Source organism: Symphalangus syndactylus, chromosome X, assembly GCF_028878055.3.
Source record: "Symphalangus syndactylus isolate Jambi chromosome X, NHGRI_mSymSyn1-v2.1_pri, whole genome shotgun sequence".
Lineage (NCBI taxonomy): Eukaryota > Metazoa > Chordata > Mammalia > Primates > Hylobatidae > Symphalangus > Symphalangus syndactylus.
Genome location: NC_072447.2, coordinates 127,005,601 through 127,021,208, shown reverse-complemented (window position 1 = coordinate 127,021,208; position 15,608 = coordinate 127,005,601). Strand labels below are relative to the sequence as shown.

The 15,608-nt window shown below is 37.8% G+C and overlaps 1 protein-coding gene across 20 annotated transcripts in view; it reads left to right on the top strand.

Annotated features, from left to right (window-relative positions):
* THOC2 (THO complex subunit 2) overlaps window positions 1-15,608 on the top strand; it is a 133,898-nt gene that overhangs the window by 17,421 nt on the left and 100,869 nt on the right. For all 20 annotated transcript variants that reach the window (XR_010119676.1, XR_010119677.1, XM_063634890.1 and 17 more), the window contains exons 2-4: window positions 3,366-3,424; window positions 9,321-9,412; window positions 12,738-12,789. Coding sequence is in view for 18 of the 20 variants with exons in the window: in XM_063634890.1 (XP_063490960.1) it covers window positions 3,366-3,424; window positions 9,321-9,412; window positions 12,738-12,789 (203 nt within the window). In the remaining 2 variants the exon portion in view is untranslated. The remainder of the gene's footprint in view (window positions 1-3,365; window positions 3,425-9,320; window positions 9,413-12,737; window positions 12,790-15,608) is intronic.

Below are 15,608 nucleotides of genomic sequence, written 5' to 3'. Positions count from 1 at the left end.
TGAGCCACTGTGCTCAGCCTCTATAGTTAATTGTTGAGAGTTTTATATAAAAGGATATTGAATTTTGTCAAATGCTTTTTCAGCATCTAATGAGATGATCAAGTGATTTTTATCCTTCATTTTGTTAATGTAATGCGTCACATTTAGTGTATGTTGTACCATCCTTGCATCCCAGGGATAAATCCATTGTGATCATGGTGAATGATCCTTTTAATGTGCTGTTAAATTCTGTTTGCTGGTGTTTGTTGAGGATTTTTTCATCTGTGTTTATAAGAGGCATTGACCTGTGATTTTCTTTTCTTGTAATGTTTTTGTCTGGCTCTGGTATCATGGTGTAGTAGCCTCTTATATTCCTTTTTGTTTCTGTGTAATTGGTTGTAATGTTTTCTCTTTCGTTTCTAATATTGTTTGAATTTTCTTTTTCTTTATTGAATGTCTAGCTAAAGATTTTTCAGTTTTGTTGATCTTTTTTAGAAAAACAACTCTTAATTTTATTGATTTTTTTTCTTTTTTTTTTGAGACAGTCTCACTTTGTCACCCAGGCTGGAGTGCAGTGGCGCTATCTTGGCTCACTGCAGCCTCGACATCTTGGGCTCAAGTGATCCTCCCACCTCAGCCCCCCAAGCAGCAGGGACTACAGGCATGGGCCACCATGCCCAGCTAATTTTTTGTGTTGTTTTTATAGAGACAGGGTTTCACCATGTTGCCCAGGCTGGTCTCGAACTCCTGAGCTCAAGCTATCTGCCTGCCTCAGCCTCTCAAAGTGCTAGGATTACAAGCGTGAGCCACCACACCTGGCTGATTTTTTTTTTTTCTTCTCTAATTCTCTATTTCAGTTGTTTCTGCCCTAATCTTTATTATTTCCTTCCTTCTATTAACTTTGGACTTAGTTTATTCTTCTTTTTCTAGTTCCTTGAAGTTTTGAGTTAGGTGGTTTGAGATTAAAAAAGAAAAAGGCATTTATAGGCCCGGCTCCGTGGCTCACACCTGTATTCCCAGAACTTCGTTGGGCTGAGGTGGATAGATTGCTTGAGCCCAGGAGTTCCAGACCAGCCTGGGTAACATGGTGAAACCCCATCTCTTCAAAATATGCAAAATTAGCTGGGCATGGTGGCATGCACCTGTGGTCCCACCTAATGGGATGTTGGGGGGCGGGGTGGTGCTGAGGCTGAGGTGGGAGGATCACTTGAGCCCAGGTCGAGGTTGCAGTGAGCCAAGATTTTGCCATTGCGGTCCAGCCTGGGTGATGGGATGAGATACTGTGTCAAAAAAAAAAAGCATTTATTGCTACAAATTTCCTCTTTTGAACTGCTTTTGGTATATCTCATGAATTTTGGTATTTATGTTTTCATTTTCATTTGTCTAAAGGTATTTCCTAATTTCCTTTTTGATTTCGTTCTTTGATTCTTTGGTTGTTCAAGAATGTGTTTAATTTCTACCTAATTGTGAACTTTCCAGTTTTCTTTCTGGTATTGATATCTAGTTTTATTCCATTGTGTTTGGAATAGATACTTGGTATGATTTCTATCTTTTAAAATTTGTTATTTATGATCTAATGTGATCAGAATGTTAGATCACATGTTAGAGCCTGGAAAAAGGTTTGTGTGTGCTTGAGAAGAATGTAGTCTCCTTATCTTGGGTGGCATGTTATGGATATGTCCGTTAAATCCATTTGGTCTGTAGCATTATTGAAGTCTTCTGTTTCCTACTGATCTTTTGTCTGGGTATTCTATGGAAAGTAGTGTATGAAATTCCCTATTATTACTGTGTTGGTGTCTATTTGTTTCTTCAGCTCTGTGTCACATATATTCATATGCTGTTGTCCTCTGATGTGGTATGTATATATATTTATAATTGTTATATTTTCAAAGTATATTTTGTCTAATATAAGCATAGCCACCCCGTTCTCTCTTGGCTAACATTTGAATGGAGTATCTTTATCCATCCTTTCACTTTCAGCCTGTGTCCTTAAATTTAAAACATGTTTCTTGTAGACAGCATACAGCTTTAAAAAAAAATAGCTAGTCTTAAAAAAGATCAATTTAGATACTTTGTCTTCTGAACATGGAGTTAGATGTTACATTTAAGGTAATTACTGACAGGAAAGGACTTACTACTGCCATTTTGTTAATTGTTTTTCTGTCTTGTAGCTCTTCTGTTCCTCTTCTCTTGCACTCTTCCTTTATATTTTATTACATTTTTCCTTGCAATTTGTTTGTCCAAGAGATTGGGTCACTCTCTGTTAGATTTTTCCACAGTTTGAATTTTGGCGATTGTATCCCTATGGTATCTCTTAATATATTCCTCTGTTGTCTTTTTCTGTAAATTGGTAGTTGGATCCAGATGGCTTGATCAGATTTTGATTCACACTTTTTTTTCCCCTAAAGACAACTTCATAGGTAGGTGATGCTTTCTTTTCTTTTTTCCTTTTTTTTCCTGTCTCCCAGGCTGGAGTACAGTGGAGCGAGCAGTCATGGTTCACTGCAGCCTCAACTTCCTGGGCTCAGATGATTGGATTTTTTCACCCCAGCCTCCCGAGTAGCTGGGAGTGCAAGCATGAGCCACCATGCCAGGCTAATTTTTGTATTTTTTGTTGAGACAGGGTTTCACCATGTTTCCCAGGCTGGTCTTGACCTCTGGGCTCGAGCTATCTGCCTGTCTTGGCCTCCCAAAGTGCTGGGATTACAGGTGTAAGCCACCCTGCCCAGCCTGCATGATGTTTTCTTTCATCAGAATCTGGAGGCACATAATGTTTCATAGTCTTTTTTTCTTTTCTTTTCTTTACTTTTTTTTTTTGTAGAGACGGAGTCTTGCTCTGTTGCCAGGCTGCAGTGCAGTGGCGCAATCTTGGCTCACTGCAACCTCTGCCTCCTGGGTTCAAGCAATTCTCTTGCTTCAGCCTCCCTAGTAGCTAGGACTACAGGCGCATGCCGCCACGCCTGACTAATTTCTTTTGTATTTTAGTAAGGATGGGGTTTCATTGTGTTGCCCAAGCTGATCTCAAACTCCTGAGCTCAGGCAATCCTCCTGCCTTGGCCTTCCAAAGTGCTAGGATTACAGGCATGAGCCACCGCGCCTGGCCCATAGTCTCTTTTTGTAATGTGAACAGCCATTGGTAGATGCCTAGATTCTTTAATTAATTAGGGGTCTTAAAATGGTGATATTCTAATTTCATAATTCCTCCTTTATTACTACAGAGATATTTTTAATCTTATATGAGTTACCAGTGGTACAGTTTGTATATGAAAGGCAGAATAAATGCTTGATTAAATTTTTTTTTACTTGCCAGTTGATATAATTTGCTTTATAAGAATCATCTCATGTTAGGGTGGAAATTGAAATACATGTTTTCTGTTTTATTCTAGTTTGCATTTATGTCGGATCCTCAGTGAAAATAAAAGCCATGATAGTTCAACGTACAGAGGTAAGATTTTTAAAAGTATCTTAGTTATTTCTTGATTAAAATTAGTAACTGCTTTCTATTCATTGTTAGGTATGAAAACAAAAGGTGTAAGATAGTTCACATTATATAAAGGTTTTACATGGTTATATTATAGTCAGGATTAAAACTATAGTTACAGTAAGACTATATCTCTGTATACTGATGTTATTTGACCTGCATTATAATGATATGATATTGCTTGACTTTTTTAATTGGGGCTTGGTATATTTAGCTAAATTTCAGCAGTTGTTAGCTGTATCAATCATAAATATGACAGAAAAGATAACATGGAAAGAAAAATTGTTCTGATTTTATTTGCACTAGAAAATTTCCAGAAACTGAGGTTCGATATTTTTACTAAAGCTGGTTATGTTTAGGTGGTGTCTAGGGATCTTGTTAAAGGCAGTTGTCATGGGAAACATTCAAAGGAGTTGTTTACTGCATATCACAGATATGATTTATTAAATAAAATATGTAATTAAACAGTATATAATTTTCCAGTAACTTTAGTTTCAAAGGATTTTACTATTTAACATTTTATTAATTTAAAATTAGACATGTGGATTTGGCAAAGGAGGGGCAAAACTAAAAGGAATTGTGTCTAGTAAGTGTAAAGCATTTACATTTGTAGTATTGTTGGGGGTAAAACCCACAGTATTTTTTTAAATTAGAAAATACATTTTTATAACCGATATTCTATTTGAAGCCAAAAATCATTAGATAAAATTTATTATGATCATTTAAATTATGCTTTTGTGAATAGAAGATTAAGAACAGAATTTTACATATATATATTTATTTTTGTTCTACCAAAAATCATGACTTTCATAATAAAGGATATACTTTTTTTTTTTTTTTCTAAGGAGACAGGGTCTCTTTCCATTGCCCAGGCTGTAGTGCAGTGGTGGTGTAATCCATAGCTCAATGTGGCTTCAAACTCCTGGGCTCAAGAAATCCTGCCACTTCAGATTCCCAAGTAGCTGGAACTGCAAGAGTGCAACACCGCTCCTTGCTTATTTATTTATTTATTTTTTTGAGATGGAGTTTCACTCTTGTTGCCCAGGCTGGAGTGCAGTGGTGCAATCTCGGCTCACTGCAACCTCTGCCTCCCGGGTTCAAATGATTCTCCTGCCTCAGCTTCCCAAGTAGCTGGAATTACAGGCATGTGACACCATGCCTGGCTAATTTTGTATTTCTTAGTAGAGACGGGGTTTCACCATGTTGGTCAGGCTGGTCTCGAACTCCTGACCTCAGGTGATCCGCCCGCCTTGGCCTCCCAAAGTGCTGGTATTATAGGTGTGAGCCACTGTGCCCAGCCTTATTTTTTTAATTTATTTTTTGTAGAGATAAGGTGTCTTGCTATATTGCCTAGGCTGGTCTCATACTCTTGACCTCAAGCAGTCCTTTTGCCTCAGGCTCCCAAATTGTTGCGATTACTGTCATGAGCCACCTTGCATAGCTGAGGATATACTTTTTAAAGAACATTTGGGCCAGGTGCGGTGGCTCATGCCTATAATCCTAGCACTTTCGGAGGCTGAGGTGGGCGGATCACTTGAGGTCAGGAGTTCGAGACCAGCCTGGCTAATATGGTGAAACTCCATCTCTACCAAAAAAAAAAATACAAAAAAAAAAATTAGCTGCATGTGGTGGCGTGCGCCTGTAATCCCAGCTACTCAGGAGGCTGAGGTACGAGAATCGCTTGAACCCGGGAGGCAGAGGCTGTAGTGAGCCAAGATCACACCACTGCACTCCAGCCTGAGTGACAGAGTGAACCTTGTTTCATAAAAATAACATTTGGATGTGTGAGTGGAAGATTTTTTTTTTTTTTTTGAGATGGAATCTCACTCTGTCACCCAGGCTGGAGTGCAGTGGCACGATCTTAGCTCACAGCAACCTCCGTCTCCCAGGTTCAAGCGATTCTCCTGCCTCAGCCTCCTGAGTAGCTAGGATTACAGGCGCCTGCCACCACGCCTGGCGAATTTTTGTATTTTTAGTAGAGATGGGGTTTCACCATGTTGGCCAGGCTGGTATCGAACTCCTGACCTCAGGTAATCTGCGCACGTTAGCCTCCCAAAGAGCTGGGATTACAGGCGTGAGCCACCGTGCCCGGCCGAAAATGTTTTTTTAACAAATGAAAAAGCCATTTTTCACCCTGTCATATGGGTAAGACCTGTTTTAAGAGTTAACACTCCTAGCCTGCCACCCCCCAAATTATTTTCTTGTTTATCCTGCTCATAAAATTGCATGATCACTCAAAAGATTTTTGAGGTTGATAGACAGTAATGTATTCTTGTTTAAGTTAGTTGACTGTCAGAAGTATAAGAATGTACAAAAAGACTGCTTTCTAAAAATACTTGGGTACTTTATCTTTTTTCTTCCCTGTGTTTAAAATCAGTTTTTAACATCTCAGTTAACTTTGATCTTGTTTGATAGAAACATTAGGTGGATAATATAGAAGAATTTTCAATAAATGATAGTGTAAATAGTGTAACCATGTGACTCTGGATCTTTAATAACTATTAGATTATTGTTTATTTGCATGATTCTGATTCACATGTGAAACCAGAAATAGTTATTAGTGTGGCCTTATTGGCTGAATTGCCATTGCTCTCCTTCTCTTACCCTTGCCTGCTTCCTTAACACATACACTCCTTGGCTGATCTCTGTCAACAGGCAGGCTTTGGTTTGAGGGGCTCCAGTTTGTTGTCCTAGCAGGAAACTGACTGAATGTCATTTCTTCAGAATCTCTTTTCTGTTTTAGGGGTTTGAGTTCGGGCAGTGTTCCCTCTGACCTTTCTTTCTGCCCTTCCCTTGAATTAATTTCATTTCAGGCAGGCAGTTTCCCTTGCACACACTGCTTCTCCTTGTTTCTTTTATAAATCACCTTCCCCCCATCCTAGCCACTGCCAATGAAACAACATTGTAATGATGGCTAATGAACATGAGTAATTGGGGTACAGTGTGATATTTTGATACGTGTATATAATGTGTAATGATCAAATTAGTATAGTGTATCACCTCAAACATTTATCATTTCTTTGTGTTGGGAAAATTAAAAATCCCTTCTAGCTATTTGAAAATAAACAGTACATTATTGTTTAAAAAAACAAACATGAGTAGTACTAGTAATATTAGACATAACCAAGAACTGGTGTCTTCAACATTCAAACCCCGCAAAAACTAAGAATCTCTAGAAGTACCTTCTAGTGGCCATTCTTTTTTTTTTTTTTTTTTTTTTTTTTTGAGACAGAGTCTTGCTCGCTTTGTCACCCAGGCTGAAGTGCAGCGGCGCCATCTCGGCTCACTGCAAGCTCCGCCTCCTGCGTTCATGCCATTCTCCTGCCTCAACCTCCCGAGTAGCCGGGACTATAGGTGCCTGCCACCACGCCCGGCTAATTTTTTGTATTTTTAGTAGAGACAGGGTTTCACCACGTTAGCCAGGATGGTCTCAGTCTCCTGACCTTGTGATCCGCCCGCCTTGGCCTCCCAAAGTGCTGGGATTACAGGCTTGAGCCACCGCGCCGGGCCTCTAGTGGCTATTCTTAAAACTACTCTTTTTGAAGTGTTAACATTAAGATAAAATATTTTATTGAATTTTTTTGTGGATAACTATAAGGGTTGTAAGTTTTCCTCCTCATTGTAAATATAAAGTTTTTCACCTGCAATATAGATTTTATAGGTTTCTGTGGAACTAGCCTGATAGTTTTAAACCACCACTTACAGTTCCTATGGATAAAACACAATAGGAGTTCATAACCATTTTTAAATAGGCATTTAGAAAACTCGTGAATTAGGCTGGGCCTGGTGGCTCACGCGTATAATCCCAGCACTTTGGGACGCCAAAGTGGGTGGATCACTTGAGGTCGGGAGTTCAAGACCAGCCTGGTCAACATGGTGAAACCCTATCTCTACCAAAAATATAAAAATTAGCTGGGCGTGGTGGTGGACGCCTGTAATTGCAGTTACTTGGGAGACTGAGGCTGGAGAAGCGCTTGAACCCAGGAGGCAGAGGTTGCAGTGAGCCAAGATTGCACCACTGTACCCCAGCCTGGAGGGCGAGACTCTGTCTCAAAAGAAAAAAAAAAAAAGAAAACTTGTGATTTGGGGACTATTTGTTGCTGCTGTGTGGATTACAATGTGATTGTTCTTATGTCACTTTAGTGTCAGCAAAATGACCCAGGTCACTTGTTCTCTATTTTAGTCTCCTTCTGTGATTAAGATTAGACTTCCCTGGTCCCCTATGAGTACCAGAGGACATATTCTCATGGGACCTTAGTTTTTGGTAATTGGCTATTTTGTTCTTCTGTTATTGCTTTAAAAAAAAAAAAGCCAAAAAAACCACCTTAATTGTCTGGAAAATTTTAAGTATTATTTGTTGTTTGTTGTAAAGCATTTTATTCATGGAAATACAAAGCATAAAGTTGACCTCTTATACCTATGATACCAAAATATAGAAATTTTTTCCTTTGTTTTTATATTGTTATTTAAAAGCACAATGTAGATATAGTTGTAAAATAGGCAGAATATATTTAATAAAGAATTCTTCATAAATAATTGGAATAATTATTAGCAATAGCAAATAATAGCAAATGATTTAATGGACTAGTTAATTTTACTGCAAAATAGTATTTTCATTAAGGGGGGATTTATATACATTTTGATTTCTATTATGTTCCTTTTTGTGGCTAGGAGTCATAGCAGGGGAGAAGTTTATTTTTATTTTTATTTTTTGAGACAATGGTGCTATCACAACTCATTGCAACTTTGATCTCCTGGGCTTAAGTTCCCGCCTCAGCCTCCCGAGTAGCTGGCATAACAGGTGTGCACCACCACACCTGGCTAATTTTTTTTTTTTTTTTTTTTTAGTAGAGATAAGGTCTCCCTATGTTGCCTAGGCTGGTTTCGAACTCCTAGGCTCAAGCCGTCCTCCTGCCTTGGCCCTACAAAGTGCTGGGATTATAGGCGTGAGCCACTGTGGCTGGCTAAGAAGATTTTTAAAATATTTTATTTTTTAACTTGCTGTTTGGTTCTGAAAAAATTTTGATTCCACTCAAAAGGAGATTATAAATAGACTTTATTTTACATTAGCATCTTTAAAGCTTCTTGTTTCACTACTTTTCATGATTGGAAGGAGGTATAGTTTTCAGTATGTGGGACTTAGAAAAAAGATGACCAGAAGGAAGTGTTCACCTGACCACTAACTACCCACTCCAAACCAAAATATCTTTCTTCAGGAAAGGGGACTGTGGTAATTAATAGTGAATGTTGCTACTTGTGGTTGACAGTTATCATAGAACTGCCATTTTATACATGTATTTTTTGTTTGATTTTTATGGGACAAAGAGATTTAGATTTGGGGAGAAATTTCTCTCACACTAGGATATGATTAAAACTCGGTAGTATATTTACTGCTATTCTTTATCTGTTGCCACTATAGCCCTGAGATTGAATTGAGTATATATCTGAAGTCTACTGGTGAGGAGAATGATTGGTTTGAATCCACTTGCTAGAGTTCATTGAAAATAATTATAGAGACTTGAGTAGCATGAAAAAGTGCTTTAAAAGTGTTTTGGGGGGAATCAGAATGCTATATGATGTGCATGGTGAATTTAAATATGTAAAATCTGTAGACATACGAAAAAACTGGAAAGGAATGCTCAAGCTGTAGTTATAGTAGTGGAGAGATGGTTAACATTTTTCTAACCTTTTAATTTTGTGTTTTTGTGAAAATAAAAGAAAAAAGTGCTAGAGGAAAAGCATTAGAATTATATTTTTCATTATTGATGTTTATAATAATTCTGAGATGTAGGAAATATATAGATTTACTTTTCATGTTCAAGAGACTGTATCCTTACATTATTTCTCTTATGTTCAACAGATTTCCAGCAAGCTCTCTATGAGTTGTCATATCATGTAATTAAAGGAAATCTAAAGCATGAACAGGCATCTAATGTTCTTAGTGACATTAGTGTAAGTATGTATATATATTTTTTTAAGTTAGTAGTTGTTATATATCTTTTTGCTTTGACACAAAGATCCCTGAAGTTTATAACTTGTATTTTATTCAAAATTATAGTAGTGGATGGATTTTTAAAATTTTCTTTTTTTTACTTTTTCCCTCTCAAAACTATGGTAGTGAGTAGTGGATGTTTTAAGGTGATATTGGTAAGCCATTTTTGCCAGACAGGAACACAGATAGTTTAATCTTTTTATCTGATTGTTAGTAAAGTAGGAAATATCAGGTAGGCTGGTAGGGGAAAAAAAAAAAAAGCCTGTGCTGTAATGAAATTAAGGTATCCATGGGTGGGGGGAGGGATAACATTAGGAGATATACGTAATGTAAATGATGAGTTAATGGGTGTAGCACACCGACATGGCACATGTATACATAGGTAACAAACCTGCACATTGTGCACATGTACCCTAGAACTTAAAGTATAATTAAAAAAAAAATTAAGGTGTCCTTAATTAAAAATGCCACTCTAAAAAAGTAAATTGGCTAAAATATTTTTCTCTCAATATAGTATAAGCCATTTTTTGTTTGTAGTTATGTTTAGAAATTAAATATATTTTAAAAATTGAGGATTAAATTATTTTAAATTGCAATTGTTTGGCTCTAACATTCACTTGGTGCCAGTTTTCATTTACTTATGGTTTAAAAAATATTGACTAGATTAAAAAAAAAACTCTTTTACATGGTTATTCTGTTTCACTCCTTCATTTATTGGAGAATTTAAGTTAGATTCAGACCAAATATTTTTCATGGTGGTTTGGCATTTGAATTGGAAGATGGGCTTTCAAATTGTAAACCAGTAGTTAAGCTTGAGGTTTTACAAGTGGCGTGCTGTTCTTTTATTACTAAGCTGGCTTTTAAACTTGTATATAAATAAAATTATCTTGTGTCTGTGTATATATGTGTATATATACATTTATAACAAAATTGTATATAAATAAAATTCAGAATAGCTTTTATAATAGGTTTTATTAAGGTGTGGGATTTGAAGCTTCTTGGTCTCAATCTGAACTTCTCTTACTGTGTTTCTTTAATCTTCTGTAGCCTTTTTTTCTGTCAGGGGAGGTAATATTTGTATGTTTTTTGTGCTTTCCCAGGGATAGTCTTAAGGAAATTCTAAGTTTAGCTGTTGTGATTTTCCACCCCATATTGGGGTGTATTTGAGCAGTAGGAATTCAGTGAGTTTCCCTTTTGTCTCTAAATTATCTCCAGCTGATAACAACAGAATTAGTTCATGTTGGAGTAGTCAAGTTCCTTTTTTTAACATTAAAAAAATTCAGTTGCTACCAATCTTTCTTAAACAACGAATATTTCGTTTTTGAAAACTCTTGTCTTACTCTATTTCTGATCTTCAAGTGGCCTGAGTACTTGCATTTAAATAGACATAACGAGAGTTCAGAGCCCTTAAGAAATTTGAGGCTAAAATCTGATTGACAAGGTTATTTCATTTTGTAAATTGAGCATTGGTATAGGTTTTAGTTTGTTTATGGGATCTGATTCTGATTCTTTTTTCATTTATTGAAAATGGATAGTTCAAGTGAATTTTATGTATGTGTGTTTGGTTCTTACATAGCTTCTTCTTTCTTTTGAATACTTAATGATGTCTTTATAGATACTTCTGCAGCTTGATTGTCTTTGTCATGGCTTTCTCTTAGTACTATATACTGTCCAGTATCTTACCCACAGAAGAGTATCTTGTGCGTCTCCTTGCAGCTGCCAGATTTTTCTTTAGAATTTCTTTTAGTTTCTGAAAATAGGCTAATTTTAGGGTTGCTGTACTGCCAGCAAACTGTTAACTGCAATAAGTGAACTATGATCCCTTCTAATGGAAAATAGCCCTAAAATTGAGTGTGGGAGTGGAAAGTCTAGAGACAAATCTAGAATAATGCTGAAGTTTTTATTCAGAAACAGGAGGATCCTTTTCTTTTCTTTTTTTTTCTTTCCCCAAGATGGTATCTTGCTCTGTCACCCAGGCTAGAGTGCAGTGGCACAATCTTGGCTCACTACAACCTCTGTCTCCCAGATTCAAACAATTCTCCTGCCTCAGCCTCCCGAGTTGTTGAGATTACAGGCGCGTACCACCACACCCGGCTAATTTTTATATTCTTAGTAGAGACAGGGTTTCACCATGTTGGCCAGGCTGGTCTTGAACTCTTGACCTTGTGATCCACCTGCCTCGGCCTCCCAAAGTGCTAGGATTACAGGCGTGAGCCACTGTGCCTGGCCCGATTTTGGGTCATTTTCTCCAAAGGAAACAAGAGTAAATAAAGAAAATAAAGAGAATATTGAGCTCCAAAAAAGGGGGCAGGGAGGAGGGGAATAAGGGTTGAAAAACTACCTATTGAGTACTATGTTCACTATTTGGATGATGGATTCGATAGAAACCCAAACCCCAGCATTACCAAATATATTCATGTAAGAAACCTGTACATGTACCTCCTGAAACTAAAACCCTCCCAAACCAGCTTTTAGCTTTTTAGCTGGTTTTGTATTTTCAAGATTTCTGTTTTTCTGATACCATTATGATTTTTGCATAAATCAAATGTTGACTCAGGCATGAGCACAATATTTAAAGTCTTGGATGAAAAGTGTACAATTTTTAACAGTCTTCCTTTAGGTAGGTATGAGGTACTCTAAATTCACATGATTTCTAAAACGAAGCTTCTTTGGAAAAATGTTACTCATTTGTGCTCTTTAATATTTCCTAAAGTGCTTGTGTAGGTTTCTGTTTTTTTATCAAGTTATTTCATGGTAGACATTTAAACATTTTTTGCAAACATTATCTTCCTCTTTGTTATGAAAGTTTACTTGAAGAATGTTAATATTTGTCAATATAATGATGGGGTTTTTGTTTTTAAAATTTTTTTTTTCAGCACCACCTGGAAATCAATTTTTTTTTTTTTTTGAAAGACAGAGTTTCCTCTGTTGCCCAGGGTGGAGTGCAGTGGTGCGATCTTGGCTCACTGCAGCTTCCACCTCCTGGGCTCAAATGATCCTCCCACCTCAGTGTCTTGAGTAGCTAGTACACCATCACGCCTGGCTAATTTGTTTTTTTTTTTTTTGGTAGAGGTGGGGTTTCACCACGTGGTCCAGGCTGGTCCCAAACTTTTGGGCTCAAGTCATCTGCCCTCCTCGGCCTCCCAAAGTGCTGGGATTACAGGTGTGAGCCACTGCTCCCAGCCATTTTTTGTTTTTAAGTTTCACAGAAGAGTGTTATTATGAAACCCTAATACTTGCTGTGTGCTTTTTTGCTATTTACTGTAATTATATTTTTAAAATTAGGAATTTCGTGAGGATATGCCCTCCATTCTTGCTGATGTATTCTGCATATTAGGTAGGTATTAAGCCTTTATTTCACCTGTAACGTGCTGTTTGGTAAATCAAATGTTTGTTAAATAAAATGTTTTAAACTAAGAATTTTACAAATGTTTCTGCAAGTCTAAAAGCAAATTGATTCTTTGTAGAGAATATAGCAATATAAGTCAAATGTCATAATCAATGTTATAAACAAGCTTTAGAGGTATAATTCAAATATATATATAATATATACATCATGAAACAAATAAATACATCATGAAACAAATTTCAGTTAAAAATATTTTTACTATAAATTTGTAAGACTGAGACTGATTTGTAGGTAACATTTTGTGGAAGCTATTGTTCCTTGATAGTGTCAGGAGTATATCTTTCTTTGGGTAATCATCAATTATCAGCTTATTGACTCTAGTATTTTCCTTATTGACTTACTAGGTTATATTTTTCCCTTCATAGTTATTTAGTAATACGAATTATTGTTACAAGTTATTGTCTTTTACTAGTAACATGAATTCATGAAGATGATGCTTGGTTGCTTTTGGGAAATTTCTCTTAGCCTATCCAGTCCATTTTTTGTTTGAGATGGCGTCTTGCTCTGTTGCCCAGACTGAGTGCAGTGGCACGATCTTGGCTCACTGCAACCTCTGCTTCCTGGGTTCAAGTGATTCTCCTGTCTCAGCTTCCTGAGTAGCTGGGATTAAAGGTGCGTGCCACCACACCTGGCTAATTTTTTTGTATTTTTAGTAGAGACGGGGTTTCACCATGTTGGCCAGGCAGGTCTCAAACTCCTGACCTCAAGAGATCTGCCTACCTTGGCCTCCCAAAGTGCTGGGATTATAGGCGTGAGCTACCGTGCCCGGCCTATCCAGTCCATTTTTATAAGCAAGATTATGACGGCAAACTTGGAAAGAGGATTTCCCTCACCTGCCCCCTCACTCACCCACCTTCACCCTTGGCAGAAAAAAAATGATTCAAGTGTGACCCCAGATCAAGGCTGGGGAATAGGAGTAAGAATGCGAGCTACCTCTAATAATGGGATGATGATGACAATAATAATGGTAACAATTTAAGTTCTGCTTTAGAGTACCTTCCATGTTCTGGGCATTGTGTTAAGCATTTAATTTTTATTTTAATCCTTACATCAACTCCTGTAAAGGTGGTAGGAGTACAGATCAGAAAAATGAGGTTCAGCGAAGTGGTGACTTTTCAAGGCCATGCAAGCCAGTAAGGCAGAATTTGAACCTGGGTCACTTTGGCTCCACAGCCTATGATCTTTTTATTACATCATATTGTCATTCTAAATGTTAACAGTTATGAGGGAAATTAGTGCTGCATTTTCCGGGTTAAGACAGCAACCCCCTCTCCCCACCCCCGCCCCCCACCGCCACCCCCAGCCCCACCCCGAGATGGAGTTTCACTCTTGTTGCCCAGGCTGGAGTGCAGTGGTGCAATCTCGGCTCACTGCAACCTTCGCCTCCTTGCGGGTTCAAGTGATTCTCCTGCCTCAGCCTCCCGAGTAGCTGGGATTACAGGCATGTGCCACCATGACTAGCTAATTTTTGTATTTTTAATAGAGACAGGGTTTCGCCCTGTTGGCCAGGCTGATCTCAAACTCCTAACCTCAGGTGATCTGCCTGCCTTGGCCTCCCAAAGTGCTGGGATTACAGGCTTGAGCTACCACGCCTGGCTGATAGCAACTTTAACAGACTAATCGTATGAAGGTGAGGGGGCATGAGAGCTATAGAAAGGGGGAGTCTGCTGTAAGTTGATAGGCTGATGGGACCTCTGGGCTGGGGTAGGTAATTGGTGATGCTGGGCACTAGAGTTGGAAATAGCTGAGGGCTTTTTATTAAAATCTTAGGGGAAATTAAAGAGAATTTATTCGAGGTAAAGGAGTCAGGGATAATAAATGAGTTTATTAGAATGGTGTTATGAGTTAGAGCAAAAAGAATAAAGAAACCAGGGAGAGTACAGTTGGGATGATAAGAGTCCTGTACTGATTGTTGAGATAGCTCAGCTAAGAAATTTACTGAGACTCTATTAAGCGTTTCCTAACATTGTCAGAACCCAAGAGAATGGTTAGACATTTAAGTAATTTATCCAATTCTAAGAATTAAGATTAATGAGCTAAAATAATTCATTCCAGGTTCACAAACCCTCAGAGGATAAGTGTCTTAATCAGGTTAGGTGGCTGAGAGGAGAGAGACTTGACTTGAAGAGGATGAATCTGCCATCCAGTGCCCCGATCTTAGGGACCTTGAGAGGTAGATCTTAGGGACTTTAGGGCCCTGGAGTATAGATAGGTGTTGGGTAAAAGAATGGGCCCAGTTTAGCCCCAATCCCTTAAAATCAGTATCTTTAAAGTTCTAGACTAAGGAGGGACCAGAAAACCAGATAGCAGGGCAACAACTGGGAGTCCCTGAAAAGGATTGGTGAGATACACATGGGTTAAAAGTCTTAATGAGAAATTGAGATTGTACTGTAATTTACATTGCATAAATTACACCCTAAAATTTCCTTAATACACATGAGCTAACTGTGTGCTTAGCTACAGTGGCCAGGATATGTAGAAATGGCAACTGTCCAAGAAGGGAAAGTCAAGGGCCAGGAAAATGTGGATATGTTTGATGAAAAATCCCCTTCTCTTTTGATTCTCAGTGTTGGCAGTAGAACATGTAGATGACAATTTTTATTACTTCACTAAAACCAGTGCTTCTCTTTATAGCATATTCTAAATTATGAGTTGACTGTAAAATTAGGTTAATAGTATAAATCAGTTAAAGCAGTAATCCTGAGATCAGCCTTGTTTTGTAATCCTGCCAATGCTGGTTGAAATTT